Here is a 19,271-nt window from a genome sequence, read left to right as displayed (position 1 = left end):
AGATTCCAATTTCATCTCTACCTCCGCCAATTCACGAGCATTATAATAAATTGTCGCATGACTCTGAAACCCGATAGTCAAGACATCCTGAACCCAATTCACCTCCCACACGCTGGTAAAGGTGAAATATTTTTCAACCCCTGAGCCTGATACAAATAGAATTATCGATGTAAAGCCGGCTGACTTTGACGTAACGCCCACACGGAAAAAAAATATTGTAGATTTTACATGTCCTGTGGTCAATATGTGAACAGCACTTTTTTGGAGTTAAATCTACAGCAATTGTGGCAAGATTCACAAATCCGATAGTGAGAGTTGAACATGCTTAGGTAGGACTCCAAAAAAGTGCTGCCCTAATGTTCGCCACCGACAGATGTAAAATCTACGTTACATTTTTTTCCGCGCACTCAGACTTCATATCTGAGTGTGCTGGACCCAGCGCGAAAATGTCGGGATTACATTATCCATAATGAATGCGAGCTGGATAGAGAGAGCGCACGAATGATCGTTTTCTCCGGGAAAAGAACCGCCCTTTGTGCCGTTGGCGCATCCAATTGCCAATTACTCCTAATTACATTATCGCGAATGTCAGAGTGAACAATATTGTATACAAATGTGGGGAAAATGGAACAATGTCGCCATTGTATCCTTACATGGAATTTTGTGCTAGTTCTCGTCTCCTCCTTAAGGGACGGCACGCAACATCCTTGAGCAAATTACCTCATGCGTTTCGTTGACGAATAAGCTAAGCAAGAACGGACGAAGCATCCCACGCTCAACGCAATCGTAAGTCCTTCAAAACCAGATCCGCTACCTAGAGATTCAGTATTATCTAATAATAATCTGGATTGAGCCACGTATTTGTTGCAAGACAACTGCTCGGGACATTGTTTCTTGTGTTCAAATTACATTCGGTAAACGGAAAATGCAGTGTACAAACGGCGCAGACATAGCCTGAATTTTGAAGGGCAACAAAAAGTTGTTGCAACATTTTGCTGCCGAGTTGTTGACCAATAGGAATGCCAATAAAGCAGGGAAGCGCTACCTAGAGTCCCTACAAAACGAGTTTAACGCTACCTGGTGCGCGCTGAATGCGAATTGCCGCTATTTTCTTGGCATTCCAATCGGCCAAAAACTGCCCGTGAAAATCCAGACATAAGACAGAGTTATAAATCTTACTCACAAAATTCAAAGTAGAATTTTTTTATTCAACAAAATATATTGTATACCCCAAAGAAAGTATGAAGTATCAGCATGGATTATAGTGAAACCGTATCTTCACAGCCAGCAGTTGCTTTAGAGAAACAACTGCGAAAGTTGGCAACAAATTGGGAGTGAAAAATTGAACCACATAGTTGGAAAAAAGAAGGTCGAATGTCTCTTGGACGCAGTGCACAATTTTTCGCTGCTTAGAGCGTCATGTCTAACAATGAGACCAACAAAGGGATCTGCAGGTACTTCAAGGGGACGTGCGTGCCACTTTACGTCGAGTTGGTGCACTCGCAAGTAAAGCTACCCTAGTGTGACTCAGCGATTTCCTTCAAACTTGACACCCTCATAAAGCAGCAAGAAATATTCATCAAGCTTTTTTTTCGCATACCGTCAATGGTTCACTTTCAAGGGTAAAAACCAGCCCTCGCGTTCGACACATCTTACCGATCGGATAATTGCCTCATAATTCGAAAGTGAGCAAAAATTCCAATTCCAAACTTGCAGGGCCGATAAAAAATCCGTTAATTCCTGGTACTCAATTGACCCGCAGATTGACGGTGTCAAGGTCAACTTGGAATGGTTTTTACCCTTAAAACTAGATCGTTTCTGACACGACTGAAATAGGAGTTGAATGCCGAATGTCGACTGCTCTGCAAGCATCTTAAATTTCATCGAAATCTGGGGTTATTGCATAACAACTTGTCGGTGCGATTATCACCGCGGATAGTTTCGCAGATTCCGAGCTTAAGGGTCAATCTCGACGACGACAACGACGAAGACGTGGTGCGGGAGAAGTGCGGGTCACGGGGTTCGTAGGTGGTTTTGTAGGGCTGTAGGGGCGGTTCGTCGACGGCGGAGAGCGGAGCGCGTATTTATCGATTTCCGACGCAAGCCACGGCCATGTTGGTTCCCTCGGTCAGGCGCAGTGGAGTCCCTCCCCAAGAGAGTATCACGCATAGATTTTCCGACATCTACACCGTCGTGTTTCGCAGGGTGTAACAATGTACTTATAAAACGAATTATTTTCGGTGAAAATTCAACCGCAATTGTGATCGGACACATCGCCAAGAGGTAGCTAACGCATCACCGAGATACCGGTGAGTAGCTACGTTGTTGTAATTTCAAAGAGCGGACCGTCACACCGAAATACAAAAAACTCTCCGCGATTCCTTCCTCCAAACTGAGGGCTGCTAACCGTTGAATATCTCCGCGATTTTATTCAGTCCTTAACGCCTTTCATGCCAGCTTTGCTAGAGTTACTGCACTTCTCCGAAGAAAAAGAAACCTTTATTTATACCCGACCATCGTTGATTTTCGATATTTATTAGATATTTCCATCACTGCTCCGTGTCACACGTATTGCGATCTTCGGAATTAGTAAAGGTTTCTTAGCAGTTAAAGAACCTTTGAAAGAATTCAAAAATCAATTCTTACTTTTGAACATGTTTTATTAGACTTGTGGAATGGAATGTAAAAATTGGAAGCGGTACGGATATAACACCGGAAATTTTCTTCCTTCCGGGCAAAAATCACGTTTATATAACCGGGAATCGTCTCGTGTGTCATTTTTAATGTAGAAAAATAATCTGAGCTTGAATGTTGTGAAACAAATTAATTCCATAAATTACGTCAAGTGATTAATAGTCCCAACGCACGTAGGGTGCCGTGCGTTATACATATGAAGAAATTCACATCCTCGTCATATTCGAAGAACCGTTCTACGAACAGCCGTTTCGGCAGTATCCTTTATTTGCCAATTGAATTTTTGCAACACCGCAGAAGCATTGCCGCGAACAAATATACGGGTGGAAGGTAAAAATTGCACGCGATCAGCCGCCTCGAGTTTGATAGTCTATCCTATAGTCGAACTGGCGACCGCCATTTTAACCTGAATTTCGTCGTAACCGAATCTACGGGATTAAATTTCGCAACGGAACGCTGCACTACCTCACTAATCCGAATATGAGGGTATTACCGCTGGTGTAAGAAGACCTCTGGATATCAGCGGAAACGCGTGTCTTTTGACTTCTGCACGCCTTAGGTCAAGCGTTGCGTACGTAGCAGGTATTCGCACGTGAAATTCTCTCTCAGATGTTGAGCCAAAACCGTGATATTCGTCATTTTGACCCATTTTCGAGACTTTCCAACAGTCGGTGCTCATCCCGAGCATCCCTATCTGGACATCATCCGGATCCCAAAACTAAATCGTCGAGACTCTCTGCAGACGTTGCTAATTCCCGTGGCTTCGTTAGCGTGGATTACTTATCGGTATATTAATTGCCGTTAACTCCGGTAACTCAATCCGACGATACGACCTTCCGGGTGTAGCTAGTGAAAATCAGTTTATTTACGAAGCGCGATATCCAAACACAGAGGTACTGCACCGACATCGTCTAACGCCTATTGATTTCGGACGCCCCACATTGACGTATATTCGTAATATTTTCAATATCGATTATCGACCCCATTCATGAGCACGTAATTCATTGCTATTTTTTACGTCTCATGTTTACACACCTGTGCGTGATATCCCTTGCTTCGAAATCTCAGTACGCTTCCACGCGTTCTACATATTACGTGCTTTGATATTCACCCCAATTTTTGACCTGTGCCATTAGCGTTTGCAAACTTGCGGTCCTCGAACGAGGATAAGGGACCTAGTTGAATACGTACACGAGCCCTGAATTAGGTGGCGAAAACTTGGTTGGAAACTTGTCGAATGTAACTTTGTTACGATCCACACTTTTAATCGGTGTGAATCTTGTTAATGCATTGCTTGAGAATTCGACTAATCTATTCATCTGTTTAAACGTACGAGAACAAGCTCAAAAGTAATACAGGGCCTGATTTCCGGGGCTGCCAAAATTTTTTAATAACTATTATCGTAGACGCGGTCATCCGTCTTGTACTGCTAAAATTATGACTAGGAACGTGAACGAAGCAATTTCTATATTGTATAATTGTTCTCCAATTTTCACAAATATCTGTGCGATTCGAGATATTTTTTCCAGTGGTCTTCTTCGGCACAATCGACCAATGTCGGAGCAGCGCATGAATTCTTTCAACTCATTCCGTGCGTGGCGAAAAGCGTTCCTCGATGAAAAATATGTCGTTTCAATATCGATTTATAACGAAAGCTGTTATTAATCGGTGACCTGATATAACGAGGTGATAGATAACCTGGTAAAAGTCAATCGACGGGCTTACCTTATCTGATTGGCAATAAAAATTTGATTCCACGAAGCTCAGAGTATAACGAACGTGACTCGACAAATATTCAGTTCTGTGGCATTTCTAAGCTTAAGCAATTCAATCTAGTGTCGCCCGTCTGCCTTTTTCAATTTGAAACGCTTCACCCACGTTGAACTGAATTGGGTTCAGGGATTAGCATATGATTAGTTGTCGGTTGACCGACGTTGATTTCAATTATGAATTTCGACGGGTCGGTGAGTAGAGCATAATTCGCCTCGTCTCCTTAATCCGCGTGCTAATTCCGTGATTGGGCGAATTGTATCGCGAGAGAAGTTTGTCAAGATTTAATACCGTAAGCCAATCGCGAGACGTCGCGTTGCGAGGAAATTGAATTTTTTTAAACAACAGAAACTTTCAAATCAATCTTGCGTTTGAACTACAGTCTCAAACACGAAAGGTCTTCGGATCCTGTGGGATCAATGCGGATCAACCGAGATGCTAATAAAATGGAGAGGAAAAACGTTAGGGTGGCAAAAAGTTCGCTGAAAAATAATTTGAAAATAATGAAACGTCAAGATTCATTGGAGTATACGAAAAGACTTAATACACAAGTCATTACTTTTTCAGCACGAGGCTTGGTGAGATCTTGTATAGACGCCGGGATTTGAATCGCTAAAAAAGTCTACACGTTTTTCGCACGTTTATTAACTAACCGCCGAATGACACGCCCACAGTCGCTAACAACTAGCCGGCTCAACGTAATACTTGCCGAATCGTTTGCCGAAAATAAATTTGCTCCTAGTCTTTCAATGTCACCTTCAACGTGTATCACGTAGGTATGCATATTGAAAGCATGCATAAATACCTTTTATACTACAAGTAATTATTTGACGTGAAACTTGTGCGCATACGCCGATCAGGATCAAAGAGATGATATTGCCTTGGAATATCCTACCTCACATGACTTATGAGTGAGAAGCAAAATCCGTGCTACCATTTTTTCGGAATGGTAACGAAGATCACGTCAGAATCTAATTGCTCTCTTTGAAGATCGTAGTATTTTCGAAACTTGCAATATCTTGTACGGGTTATAAGTAGAATCAGCCACAGTGGTCCGAATAATCGACGAGGCACTCACGGGCCTGAATACAACTTTCAGATTATCTACCTGTTCCAGTTGTCGCGTCGCTATCTTAACAAATTTCTTTCTTGAAATAGATATTTCTCTTATCCGGAAGCCTGACTTGCCCATATACAGTATCAAAAAGTTTACCCGATTCAAATAACAATTCTAGTTCTGAACCGGAGTGTAAATGAAAGAGGCTTATGTGAACAAAGCCCGGCAGCTTGATATTGGTATGCAAATATATACGTTATCCTAACGTACATAGATATATATCACATATGTATACATATGACCGGGAGAAACTTGCACAAGTTTAATCAGTGCAGATTCCAGTATGCGAGTGGTTTGATGTTTTGCATGTTAATTGGCAATTCTAACGGATTTCAAAAGACGTCCTTAACCATCGAGTAGGCATAAATCTCCATCTTACCGGTGGGATTAACTGCAGGCTCCATAACCCACCATCGACCGAATCCAGCCGAGGATATACTTAGGGCAGTTCGTTGAAGATTCAGAGCCCTTTCCGAGCCCTTCACGGTGTCATAAACGCGAGCCAAACTTGGATCTTCTGTGAAACTGTAGCAGACAGGCAACCAAGTCTACGCTTTAAATACGTAGCAATAGAAGACTTAGCTTCGGTCGTCTACCAACTGGCGTTGAGCGAAGAGTTTCACAGAAGACTTTGGGTATGGGCGTGCAGAAATCGCGATGTATTGAACGGCACGAACGTCATCCGTAGCGCTATTTCGCACACATATAACGCACCTCGTGCATGGCAGGCGAAGATGTTATACGAGCCAGGGTGATCAATTATCAAAAGATAAGAGCACTGTTGTGATAGTCGTCGAGTTTCCATGGTCAATTTCCATTTATGTCCGTACCGTGCACACGATCTTGAAGCAAACTTGTAATTGCCAGTCATAAATGACTCGCGTGACGCACATGCGAGTTTATGAGATGTCCACACCTCCGGCCGCCGAAGTGTAATATCAATGTCACGTCTAGGGGTCGAATTTCGAAATTGGCAAATTGAAGGGTAAAATTAGGATTCAAATTTCTTCGTTAAACCGAGAATATTTTCTCACGACCAGCGAAATCTGATCTGTAGAAAATTTCCGTACTGCGTGAATGCAGGGAAAAAGACGGAATTGAACAGATGGAAAGCATTGGAATAAGTGCTCGGAGGTTGGGGCTGGAATGTCGCCACTTACCGTGAGCTTACTATACGTATCACTCCCGGCGTTTCAGCTACCTCCAATTCCATTTAGTCGTCGAATTTTCCACCCGCACAAGTCTGGGGTTCCGCTTTCGGCCGGTCCAACTGGTTCTCTCCAGCATCTCCAGCTTTCAGTTGTAAAACTGAAAAGATAATCCGCTAGGCTTTCGAGACGTGTCTATTCTCCCACCGATTCAACCCTCAAAGTCGGAGAAGAATTTGCGGGGAGGGTTGCGAGTTGGGAATTTAAAAATGAAGCTTCACCCGCGCGATATACTTAAGCAATGGAAGTGTCGAAGCGGGTGATAAAATCTTTGTGTACTTTCTGCCAAGTTAAACGAGGGTCTCCGCTGAGAATCGCCTCGTTTACGCTATAAACTGCTCTATATACTCTAACGCCGCTATTACCGAACCACCCTGAAAACCTACAAGACACGAACAGACGAGCTAATAGTGCGCTCGGCTCTTCGTTAGAATACGTTTAGTTCATAGCCCAATCCAGTGTTGAATAAAAACTATTTACATATTCAAGCTGTAGTTATGTACACCGTTTTGCAGCGACGATCGGAACAGAAAAGCCGTACTTTTTCATCCCCCTCACCCGATAAAACAATCATTCATCATATTCTGCGACATCTTACCCACAAACATCGGAGGTATATTTATTTTTCAGTTTTCGAATGACTCGCGATAGGGAGTCAAGATGGGAACCAGCAAAGTAATTCAGCTGCTTAATCATACATTTGCCTCGTTTTGTTATTAAATCCTGTTCGTGATATTTAATCAATCTGCTTCGTTATACGGTTTCTACTGCTACCTACAGGTTGAACGACATTTTCCGTCATCGTCAAAAATCATAAAATGAACTCCGTTCCGGTTCATTCCTGATGACACGTTATCGAATTTCAGCTTCGTAGAACTTCGCTTGGTAAATTCCATCGAAATACGTCTCCGTCGGGCGAAAGCTGATGGACAATAACGGTTGATGGAAAAAATGTTCCAGGGGGAGTAGAGGCTATGGCTTTAAAGGAATCGAGGTCTGAGATAAAAGCTTTCGGAACACAGCCGTGCGGCCCTTCCCGAGTTTATAGATACGGTAAAACCATCTTCATTACAACAAGCCCCCAATTCCAAGGTTATCGCCATCTCTACGCCCCTCGAAAGCTCCGATCTGTTCGGCCATGCTATTCGCCTATATTGGTTTTGGCAATCGTCCCTTGACCGAGCTGGCAAAGGAAAGAATGTCCGTCGTGACGTAACGTACGTCTTGCGTGGACCCGGAAAGAGGAGATGCTATGAAGGGGGAGAGAGAGAGAAAGAGAGAGAGGAAGAGGAAGAGGAAGAGGAAGAGGAGGAAGGGAAAGAAGAGGAAGAGGGAGAGATTTGGCAGGGAGTGGGAGGCTGAGGGTGAAAGGCGGGTCGAGACGAGGACGGAGTCAGAAGAGTTATCGCAACCCCCAGGAGAACTGTCGAGCGGCGCCTGCCGCGTTCCTCCCCATCCGTATCTTTCTCTCCTCCGCTGTAACGTCTCTCTCCCTCTCCTTCTGACCTTGGCGTTTGCTCCATTTAGTTGTTTCCCTTGCTAGCATTGCGCGCACGCCCGCCCACGCACCATTCAATATCGCACTGACAAACCCACCGTCCGTCCATCGGTTTTGTAATTGCACGGTAACCCGGCGGGCAAGCTTATCGATACATAATATATCTAATACCCAATATACCTACGTTAAAGGATATTGCCGATCATGGAGCGAATCTGACGGGGGTTCGTTGGTTCGTTGGTTGTCGGTGTGAATTAACGAGATATCTATAAGACAAGGATATTCCCATTGTCAGGTCGTACCTCTCCAGCGCTCTCTGAAAGGAATAGTTTTTCAAGTTGTGCAACGAATCGGATCAAGCTGGTATTCTTCAAACCTGGTGTTCCTCGTCGAACAATCGCAATTCGAACCCGAGCGCCGATCGTCATGCATATATGTATGTCCTACTGTTTACAAATCGTGGGAAAATCATTAAAGAAGTCTGCGTCGGTAGCTTAATCCGAGTACAGTACGAAGCAATGAACCATTTGCGCGTGTGTTATAATCGTATTTAGACACATCGACGGTGAGGCGGTGAGGTGAGGTGAGGTTCGTTCAGCGTACCACGACGAAGGCAAATCGAAGTCAGCATTGTTTCGGCACTCTGGATAAATAACCGATCATTTTTAACGTGATTTGCAGAAGATGCCGGCGATAAAGAGGGAAGTCGTTGATGCAGAGAACGTCGAGCCGAAGGTCGAACCGAATTTGACAACGCTTACCTCCTTCGTTAGCTCGACGACCTCGACGATCAGATCGTCAACGACTGCTGCGGAAGAGGTTAAAGTCGGTGAGTATAATGATTCGGCTCGATTAATCTCCTGTGGCTACATTACACGCGGTATTCCAATTTCAAGGGCGGATGAATTATTCTTCGTTACGTACCTTTGAGGGGAAAAAGTTTGACTGTGTATCGTTGGCATGCGGGTCGTTTGAAACCGGGTTATCTTTCGCGACGTCACGCAGAAACAATGCGAGAGAGCCGTGTGCTCATTGTCCTGGAATTAATTTTCTATGCGCTCAAAGGGCTCGGCGAAAACGTGTTAATCTCGCTCGGTGGTCAAATTTTCAGAAACGAAAAATGACGTCACCACGCAGGCCACCAACAAGGTCCTCATGGAGCTCAAGGATTTGGGCAAGGAAATGTCGGAGGAAACCGGCGTGCCGGAATGGGGATTGGCTGCCATTTTTATAGGTGACTTGTGCCGTTTTCGAACACTCGACCCTGCGTCGATTAAAATAACAAATTATTTGTCACGACGATAAACTCATTGTACCTCTCGTTTCTCACTCCGCAGCCATCGGAGTCGTGATCTTAGGAATTTGCTTCTGCTGCATAAGAAGATGCTGTCGCAAACGGCGTTCAAAGGACGGAAAGAAGGGCTTGAAGGGGGCGGTGGACCTCAAGTCCGTTCAGCTTCTCGGCAGCACGTATAAAGACAAGGTACTTATCCGTTTTCTATGTCAAGTGTAGAGCTTAGGCATTTTTTTTATACCCCTTGGATCCACTTAACCTTGTCCAGGTTCAGCCCGACATGGAAGAGCTCACGGATAATGCCGAGGAACCTGACGAAGCCGAGAGTAAACATAGCGAGGTCAAGCTTGGGAAGCTCCAGTACAAGGTGAGTTATCTCGGACAGATAGGCGTATCAAAGTCTTGAAAGTATTCCAAAAGTGTGCCGAAAGATTATATTACGATCACTAGATTATACGTAGATTGCTAAGCAGTGTGGTACCAGATATCTTGACAGTAGAATTGTCAAAAAAATTGCAACGAAACATCGCAAACACTATAATAGGGCACGATTTATGGAAATGAAATTTCACTGAAAAGTTAGATTTCGAACTCTAGTTGTCACAGCTGTCTCTGAAATAGTCTTAAAAGGGGCCGTCTAACCCTGGGACATCGTGTTGCTTTAATTTTCAGCTGGAGTACGACTTTAACTCGAACAGCTTGGCAGTGACGGTTATCCAAGCCGAAGAGTTGCCAGCGTTAGACATGGGCGGGACGTCGGATCCTTACGTGAAAGTTTACCTCTTGCCGGATAAGAAGAAGAAATTCGAGACTAAAGTGCACAGAAAAACGCTCAATCCCGTGTTCAACGAAACCTTCACGTTCAAGGTGAGGATAAATTTTATCGCTAATCGCGATTGTAGAGTTTCAGGACATGTGCGAAATTCATTCGTGTGAGTTCGACGTTTGATAGTAAATAGAAATGGGTTAGTGTGATGATTACGTGACAAAGTAGCCAACGAGAGTAATCGGTGCGTAGTAGACACGAGAAATTCCCTTACCCGCATTTGCGAAAGCGGCACAAGGTCGAATGTCTGCCTTGAACCAGTTCGCGTAGTGAATTTGGATGACGAATATTCTTTTTTCAGAGTGTTCCTTACGCCGACGCGATGAACAAGACCCTCGTGTTCGCAATCTTCGACTTCGACAGGTTTTCGAAACACGATCAGATCGGCGAAGTCAAAGTTCCACTGTGCCAGGTAGACTTGGCTCAGACTATCGAGGAATGGCGCGAACTTCAGAGCGTCGAGGGTGAAGGTGGCCAGGTTGGTTCAAAAAGTCTACACGATCTATTTAAGAGACTAAGAAATCACCGCGAGTTTCGCTGAAAGCCTAATTGCATGCAAGCTGAACTCACTGATCGTTATTATTACCGCGAATAGTTTCACTCTCCGGTAGGTGTAATTAATCAGCTCCATAAATAACGCCTGGATATAGAACGACCGAATGAAACTTTGCCGTCGGTACAAATAAAAATATAAAAGCCAACCGACCGCAAGCTCCCTCTAACGAGTTCTCTCTTTATCCATCGTCATGATTACCTCAGATTACACTTTTTTTCTTCTTCCTGTAAATAAATTAACTTTTCTCCTAGCAAATGATGACCCTCGGCCTACCAGCGGCGTCAATTGTCGAACACTTAACTTGAACGAAAATTTTCTGTCCCCGAAAAGGGGAAATCCATGCAAAGAACTTGATGAGAAAAGAAGCGAAGGAGGATATTCTGTAGATGATAATTATACTTGACCACTTTGTCTGATCAGGACAACAAGCTGGGTGACATCTGCTTCTCTCTCCGATACGTCCCAACGGCCGGTAAACTAACTGTTGTTATACTCGAGGCGAAGAATCTGAAGAAGATGGACGTCGGCGGGCTTTCCGATCCCTACGTGAAAATCGCTCTGATGCAGAACGGCAAGAGGTTGAAGAAGAAGAAGACGTCGATCAAGAAATGTACTCTGAATCCTTACTACAACGAGTCCTTCACGTTTGAGGTGCCCTTCGAGCAGATTCAGGTAAACCGTCGTAATCGTTAAGTAAATAAATTAGTTGAGACGCGGCAATGGTGGTCTTCGATCATTTCGAATTCCTATACTTTGACGTTGCAGAAAGTGCAGCTGGTTGTGACGGTAGTGGACTACGATCGCATCGGTACTTCGGAACCAATTGGCAAAGTTGTTCTTGGATACAACGCGAGCGGAACCGAACTTAGACATTGGTCAGACATGTTGGCATCGCCCAGGCGTCCGATAGCGCAGTGGCACACATTGAAAGACCCGGAAGATGGCGATAAGAAGGACTAAAACTTTGACGAATCCTGAACGAGGTGAGAACTATCCAGATACCTGTACAGATAAACTATATTATTATTACCGTGTATCATACCGCGTTTGGATTATAAAGTTTGAAGATAACAAGGGCCTCTTGTCTTTATGTTGTCGCAGGAGAAATTGAAGAGAAAGAAAAAAAGAAAGAGCGAGTGGGGGGGGGGGGAGAAAGAGATAAAGAGAAAGAGAAATAGAGAGAGATATAGAGAGAGAGAGAGAGAGAGAAAGCAGAGAAAACAATCGAAATATGTAAGGGGATGGCTAATCCGTTGGTATAAATAACAAAACAAATACTTATAGTAGATATTAATAATATATAATAATTAACTAAACAAATAACAATAAATAACAAAGAGCAGATAAAAGATAGAATTGAAAATGATATGTTCTCATGGAGTGTAGTGTCTTGTATATATATATATCTGCTATACTTCTCTCTGTAGTTTTATCATTGGATGATTTCAAGCATTACATTACATTATACATTATATGAGGTGTCCTTTACAAAGATATATATATATAATATAAACATACCTATAACAGATAAATAATAAATAAAGGCATTGACCTTTAGGTCTTCGTCTGCATAAACAACTATTATGCGCGTAATAGTGATATCGACAATATCGAAGCAATGTAGATTGTAATGATCAATTTATTGCGAACGTAATTACTGGTTCACGGGGGTGAATTCCGCATTACTCGGGGGACGCAGTTGCCTGGTAATTAATCAATCGTTAAAGCTTGTCCGAATTTCTCAATATCTTTGTCTAAAAAATCCTGTCGTAACACACAACCTGTGTAATCAACGATCGGTACTCCACTGAGACCAACGAATAATTTTATCATCATAACAAATCGTGTCATAGCGTGTGTGTGCATCTTAAAGTTTATCAAATATCGGTATATAAGTGTGCGAATACAATAAAAAAACATATAAATTTATATATATATATATACGTATGAATACGCTTTGCTTGTTCAAATTCCACCTCTAAGCATGTTCAGTCCAATGTCGGACAGCTGATTGTGAGCAAATTGACGAACGGTATTAAATGTGTTTCTACGTAAAGATTTACGAACTCACGAACGGATTGAATTTTATTTTACATCGTATCCACCGGGAATTCATGGTGCTCTCAATTCGCCAGAATCAACATAAATTTCATGGTATATGCAGATCTGGTCAATGCCTTTATTCGATATGTATCTAAACTCTACGATGATGATGGTGAGTGTAGATTATGCAATGTGCAACCTATATGTATATCGGGGATTTTGAATCGAAGTAGAACGAAGTTTGAACGAAGAATATACCACTCATATTACCATACGTAGATTGAAAGATAGGGGAGGGAGGAAGAAAAAATTAATCATTAATATACCTGTTATTATCTATCAGTGGCAAAAATATAGATACATAATGCAGTTACAATAAAGAATAATTGATTATTCGTTGGGACGTTATTCTACTTTTATACAAAAACACGTGCTCTGTACATGAATTATTATCATTACTGTATCATTACGATGTATTTACTTATTTCGATGGTTGTTGTTATTATTACTACTACTATTATTATTATTATTATTATTATTATTATTATTATTGTTGTTGTTGTTGTTGTTGTTTTATAACGAGAATTATCATGTATCGTAGATGAATTTTCAATGTTACATATTCGCGGTAAAAGAACGTTCCGCTATCCTTCTTCTAACACGTGGTAGGCCTATATCGTATTCCATCGTCATTTTCCTCATCGGTTACGGCGTTCGGAGACGGGGAAAAATTCTCATATCACAAGTTGGAAGGAGAGATAAAGTAAAGTTGGTGACCAATGGACTGCCATCAGATGTTAATTCGATAAACGATTTATTTTAATTGTTTTAAAAAAGTAAAGTAAAAGAGTGAAACAACAACGGATACGGCAGCAATTAAGCGATTCAATTGCCAACGACGAGGCGTAAATCGGAAACTTCACAATCCCAACATCTGTCAAAATACGAAAAGGAAATTCATCAGCCATTTTTCGGTTCACTGCACCTGCATAGCGCTTACGGCTGCAGCTACTCAGGGAAAATTTGTTAAAGAGACGTCAATATAAGAATTATACTCCTTCGGTCGTTTAAATGTTAGAATCACTCGGATTCATGCGATCAGACGGGCGTTGCAAATTTTTGTAAAATAACTGAAATCTTTCAAAATACATTCACGTTGAATCGCAGTGGTAATTGGATACGCGTGGGCGCCGAAAGTAACGCGTGTAAAACCATAATAATACTGCAAGCATTTTACGGTAGAATGTTGAGGATAGGACCGCGGAGCGAAGGATATTCTGTAATAAAAATTCTTCCATTGTAGCGGGTGAGAATTAAGGCTTTCATTCGCTAACTGATTTTATTAGTTTTTAAGCATATTTAACACGAGAATTTCCGCATCGACTTCATGCTGTATAAATAGACCAAATAGGCACAGGAAATTCTCACACAATTAACTTCGACTGGCTTTTACGAAGCCCTTATCAATTTCATCGTCTTTTACACCGCATTGCGATGAAATTAAAGTTAGCGAATTATCATTTTTTTTTTGCGACCAACGGGAGATGTTCAAATATAAGTAGACGTTCGTTACGGCGTGCAGCAGAGAAAATAACGAATCACTGAATTTTCATTACGTGTAGAAAACTGTTAGAAAAAAATGCACACTTTAATTATATAAATATGAATGTATATTGGAAACACCAAGATTTTCAGTGGAAATCTAGACGGGCGTTAAAGAAAAATATTATACCATTGGTAACTGTATAAGCTCTACATGACGAAAGGAACGAAATATACGTAAAACGAAATTGCGATCATTTCTTTGTCGTATAAAATCATTGAAAACACATATATACATGTGTATTACGCATTTTATAGAAGCGTGCAATCTAGTCGATAAATAATATAAATATGCGAACGCAATATCGCCGTAGATTAAATAATTAATATGAGAGTGTTAACTAGCCATTGCTGATTTAGATTTTGGTTTTGCTGAACCCTGACAGAACGGTGGGATTTTTTGCGGGGCGCATTTTTATGGTTTTTAATACCGACAATTTCTTCTGATAAGTGATTTGAGTACACATTGAGCTTTTCCCTATTAGATTTCGTAAATGGCCAGTAAAATATCTATCCTAATGAAAAACGGAAAAGCTCAAGATATTTGAAAAATTGAACATCAATCGATAGACACATAACGACGTAATTTGGACTTTTTTATCCGTGCAATCAATGCCAGAGCAGCTAACATGGTTATATAATTGAATAATTTTTTTTGATTCTATAGTTTCAGCAGGACCAATCGTTGCAAACGATCATCACAGTATAAGTATTACGTTGAACTGACGATGCGTGTATATGCAAAAAGAAAAAAATTCAGCGTCAAACACAACTGAAAGCAGACGAAATTAACTATTATTATTATTATTATTGTTATTATTATTATTATTATTATTATTATTATTATTATTATTATTATTATTATCTAGAACGAACAAATATGAGAGAGTGACATTGGTCGAGAAAATTCACGAGCAAGTTATTTCGTTGATCGATGATGTATATCGTTTTCAATTTTCAGTTAGTATCTTATGAATAATTCCGGCATGAATTCATCGCAACTTCTACTCTCTAAATTTGAATCAGGGCGATTCACTTCAATTATGAGTATACCATTATAAAAAAACCAGTAAATATACACTGACGATTCAGTGACCTTTCACTGATATTTCACTGATTTTCAGTGTATACGAGGTAGTCCAAATGAACGTGAACAAGGTTGGACCCCAACCTCCACCCAATTTGTCACCGATTTATTTCATACTTCTACTCCACCGTATGTACATTTACCAATTTTTTCAGATTTTTTTCATCTGCCGTTTAGGAGAATATTATAGGTATCTTAGATCTCATCTTCCATAACTTGCAAAATGTGCATTTGGTAAAAAGTTGTAGAGGGGAAAAAATTGTGTTCTTTTCTGAATTAGTCGAAAATGATTTTTTCCGAATTTTCTGGAAATCGTAAGTCATCTTTCTCAACAAAAAAGCGCACAAAAAGCGATATTTCTCGAAAACTGCGTTCTCGAAAAACTTGATACTTGGAGAAAATCTATTTTTGTCCGATCTTTGTTGAATACGATGACTCGCGATTTCGAGAAAATTCAAAAAAAAAAAAAAACGCGATATTGTCTGGCCTACAACGTTTTTCCCAGATGCACAATTTTCGACTCATGGAAGATTAAATCTAAAATATCTACTCCTAAACGGCAAGTGGGAAAAATCTGTAAAAATGAGATAATGTATATTTGGTAGAGTCGATGTAGGAAATGAATCGGCGACCAATCCAGTGGGGGTCGAGGTCCAACCTTGTTCACGTTCATTTGGACTACCCCATGTACATTAATTTTTTCCAGTGGTATATTTATAAATGGTTAAAATCTAGGGAGTAGATACATCATCTCCGATCGTACCATTTAACGCATATAGCGAGAATTAGTGTCATTGGCTAATGTATCGATATGCCTGCAATGTGTGTAATATCATATTCAATTAAATCTCCGATATTCGCATACTTTCTCTAATAAATATTCGAAATCCAATGTTTACATGAGAAAGTATTTAGTGCCTTTTATTACTTTACTTTTCCCCAAAATACTTAAACGTCTCCGCATATTATACTTGACGAACGTCGATCCGTGTCACTGCTTCCTTATGCGAATGAATTTGTTGTCAGAGAGAGCGTGCATAATACTGTCACGTATACTAAACCATACGATACATCATCTTACGAAAGAATAATAACGTCATTATCATTATCACTAATAGCAGCACGATGATAGTTTTAGCAACTCATTACTAACGTTATTATTACTTTTATTTATTATTAGTACAACATTATTATACGTAGTTATAATTGTATCGACTAGAAGGGATATGAAAAACGTAATAAAAAGAAGAAATATCGTTAGAGTGTAAAACTAGGTGTGTAATTGAAAATGAAATTCTGCGAGGGAAATAATATCACGTGAAACGTTAGCAGTTAGACTCAGAGTAAAATATATAATACAATAATTTTAGTTTGTAAAAACGTTTTTAGTCCACCGGTGCGTACGGAAGACGCGAGTGCTGATTAAAGGAAAAAAGAAAGCGGTCCAACCCTTCAATTCTTTATTGACAAGAAACGTACGGAATTAAAATCCTGTACTGCAATAATAAGTGTTTGGAGAATGGACCAGTCATATTTCAATCTCCAAATTAGAAACAGTTCTAGGATAAATTTGCAAAGTATACCTGCAGCCCTGTTCTTAGAAAATGAAGCTTGAAAATCGTCATTCATTAGGAATCAGTGCTACTTTAAAAGTCCAGGGGATTACCTTTCAGGCTTAAACAAGAAGTTGATGAAAAAGAAGAATAATAAGGTTGCAAGTCGGGGTTGATTACGGTGAAGGTGGAAATGACAGCAACTAGGGTATACAGAAATGGCAAAAATATCGATCGCCCAAGTTTGCCATTGTCGTCAATCAAATTGCCAGTTTTGTGCTCATGATTACTATTAAGAGAACTGGAATAAATAAAATGTCTAGCATTCTGAGAGCCAAACCAAGCTGGAACGCGTGTATCAAAAATGACTCGGTTCAAAAAGACGTTGGTCAGATCTTATTGTTAGTGAAAATTTCAGTAATTGAGACAACAGGTAAACCTGCGACTTGTTCACAGCGAGAATTAAAGTTGAAAATTCGTCGGATGAAATTCGGCATCATTCCCCACCTCATAATGATTTGGCCAACTTTTACTTCGTCCGGAATGCTGCAGTATACGACAGACGACGACTCATCGATCACCATTTACCCAGTTTATAGCTAGTTGTTATATTAATGTTACTATATCTATACCTAGATATCGATTCGTTGATCAGTCAAGAAGAAAAAAGAGGCACACATAGCACACCAAGAATCATGTAAATAAAAGTGTTTATAAGGCTAATTATATTGAGTTGATCGGAAATTGTCCTTATCATTATACTATATTATATCGTGTATCATTAGTGCAGCTTGCAAGGAAAATGTCCCATGTGTCATGTGCAAAAACAATCCCTACAACGCAGATCTTTCAGGGTGAAATTTTAACTGATTTATGACTCGCATGAATGATCGCGAGAATGAGAAAAGTACAGCCTTGCGAATCAAGAAAAAAAAACAAAAAACCTGGATCGGCTAAAAAGGCAAATGTAACGCGAAATGTGTTCAGCATGCGTAAGATTTGAACGTGAGACTTCAAGTTTGAACCATAAAATAATCTAAATGCTTTAGCGCGCGTTCCGACGTTTTTCGTCATTCAGTCTCGGATTTCGCGACTTGAATATTCGCTCTGCAGCGATTGTGATTAAAAATATAATCATCATCCATTTATTGTGACTTTATAAATCAGTATCAGAGTATAAATAGCGTTGAATATCCAGTAGTACCTACCTATTATATACCTAACTTTGTCCTTTATTGTAAAATATAAAAATTGCTCGTTCCTAGCTATGCATAATTTCAAAGTGAAGAACCGAAAGAATACGAAAAATTATTTATTATTAAATAAGAAAAAAGAAAATATAAACAATTCCCCACTGCGACGATATTTTCGAATGCCTGGAACAATTCTTGAAACATAGTTTCATCGCGGAGTACCTATATGTATATGTATAGTGGGCACTAATTGTGGATTCTGGGCACTGTGCGAGTTAAACAGACTCATAATAAGGTAAACAAAAACAAGAGCAAGCAAAGAGAAAAAAAAAAAAAAAAACCAAGAATAACCTAAATCGAGTAATTTATCTTAAATCATACACTGAAAATTTCCAGCTTGCGAAGACGAGGATGTACCAACATGTAATCACTCCATTATACTTATTGTATGTGTATATATACATATATATGTATGTGTATATAGATGAAAGCACGTATACATATACATATGTACTATAGTGCGTATATCAACGATTATTGCGATAATGTATTGTAAATCCATAGAAGTTATTATTATATCGTAATTATTATGTAATAAATATTGTTGTTAACATAAACAATTAAGATTTGAATTGCCGAGACCAACGTAGCGGATGATAAAAATCCATATTAATATATTATCGTACCGTGTGATACGACTAGCCCCGAAATGCAATAGGTAAGCGCAAATAGTTATTATTCTTTCTTTCATTCCAATTGTTTTTTTTTTTTTTTTTTGTGGCTCAATTCTTTGATAAAACTAATTGTACAGCATGTACAATTACAGGCAC

The 19,271-nt window shown here is 40.3% G+C and overlaps 1 protein-coding gene across 7 annotated transcripts; it reads left to right on the top strand.

Annotated features, from left to right (window-relative positions):
* Nucleotides 1-2,133: 2,133 nt before the first annotated feature.
* Syt1 (synaptotagmin 1) lies at nt 2,134-18,845 on the top strand. 7 transcript variants are annotated; one of them, XM_069134142.1, is made up of 10 exons: nt 2,134-2,309; nt 8,969-9,116; nt 9,399-9,521; nt 9,625-9,770; nt 9,856-9,948; nt 10,254-10,448; nt 10,709-10,885; nt 11,384-11,635; nt 11,729-11,946; nt 15,276-18,845. In XM_069134142.1, exons 2-9 carry the CDS (start codon nt 8,972-8,974, stop codon nt 11,921-11,923), a joined length of 1,326 nt encoding a protein of 441 aa, XP_068990243.1. In that variant the 5' UTR covers nt 2,134-2,309; nt 8,969-8,971; the 3' UTR covers nt 11,924-11,946; nt 15,276-18,845. The 7 variants fall into 7 exon arrangements, with proteins under 7 accessions (XP_068990243.1, XP_046474722.1, XP_046474718.1 ...); XM_046618766.2 differs by having other exon boundaries at nt 9,850-9,948; nt 17,801-18,845; XM_046618762.2 differs by having other exon boundaries at nt 9,850-9,948; nt 17,705-18,845.
* Nucleotides 18,846-19,271: the final 426 nt, after the last annotated feature.

This window comes from Neodiprion pinetum, chromosome 3 (assembly GCF_021155775.2).
Source record: "Neodiprion pinetum isolate iyNeoPine1 chromosome 3, iyNeoPine1.2, whole genome shotgun sequence".
NCBI classification, from domain to species: domain Eukaryota; kingdom Metazoa; phylum Arthropoda; class Insecta; order Hymenoptera; family Diprionidae; genus Neodiprion; species Neodiprion pinetum.
Note: the sequence above shows the minus strand (reverse complement) of the source record. Positions and strands in the feature narration are given on the sequence as shown.

What these genes read in the sequence shown, in the direction of transcription:
- Syt1 (XM_046618766.2), top strand. Translation starts at nt 8,972, where the DNA reads ATGCCGGCGATAAAGAGGGAAGTCGTTGATGCAGAGAACGTCGAGCCG. An exon ending in TTGGGAAGCTCCAGTACAAG is followed by an intron (nt 9,949 to 10,253) that starts GTGAGTTATCTC and finishes TTTAATTTTCAG; the next exon opens with CTGGAGTACGACTTTAACTC. An exon ending in ACGAAACCTTCACGTTCAAG is followed by an intron (nt 10,449 to 10,708) that starts GTGAGGATAAAT and finishes TTCTTTTTTCAG; the next exon opens with AGTGTTCCTTACGCCGACGC.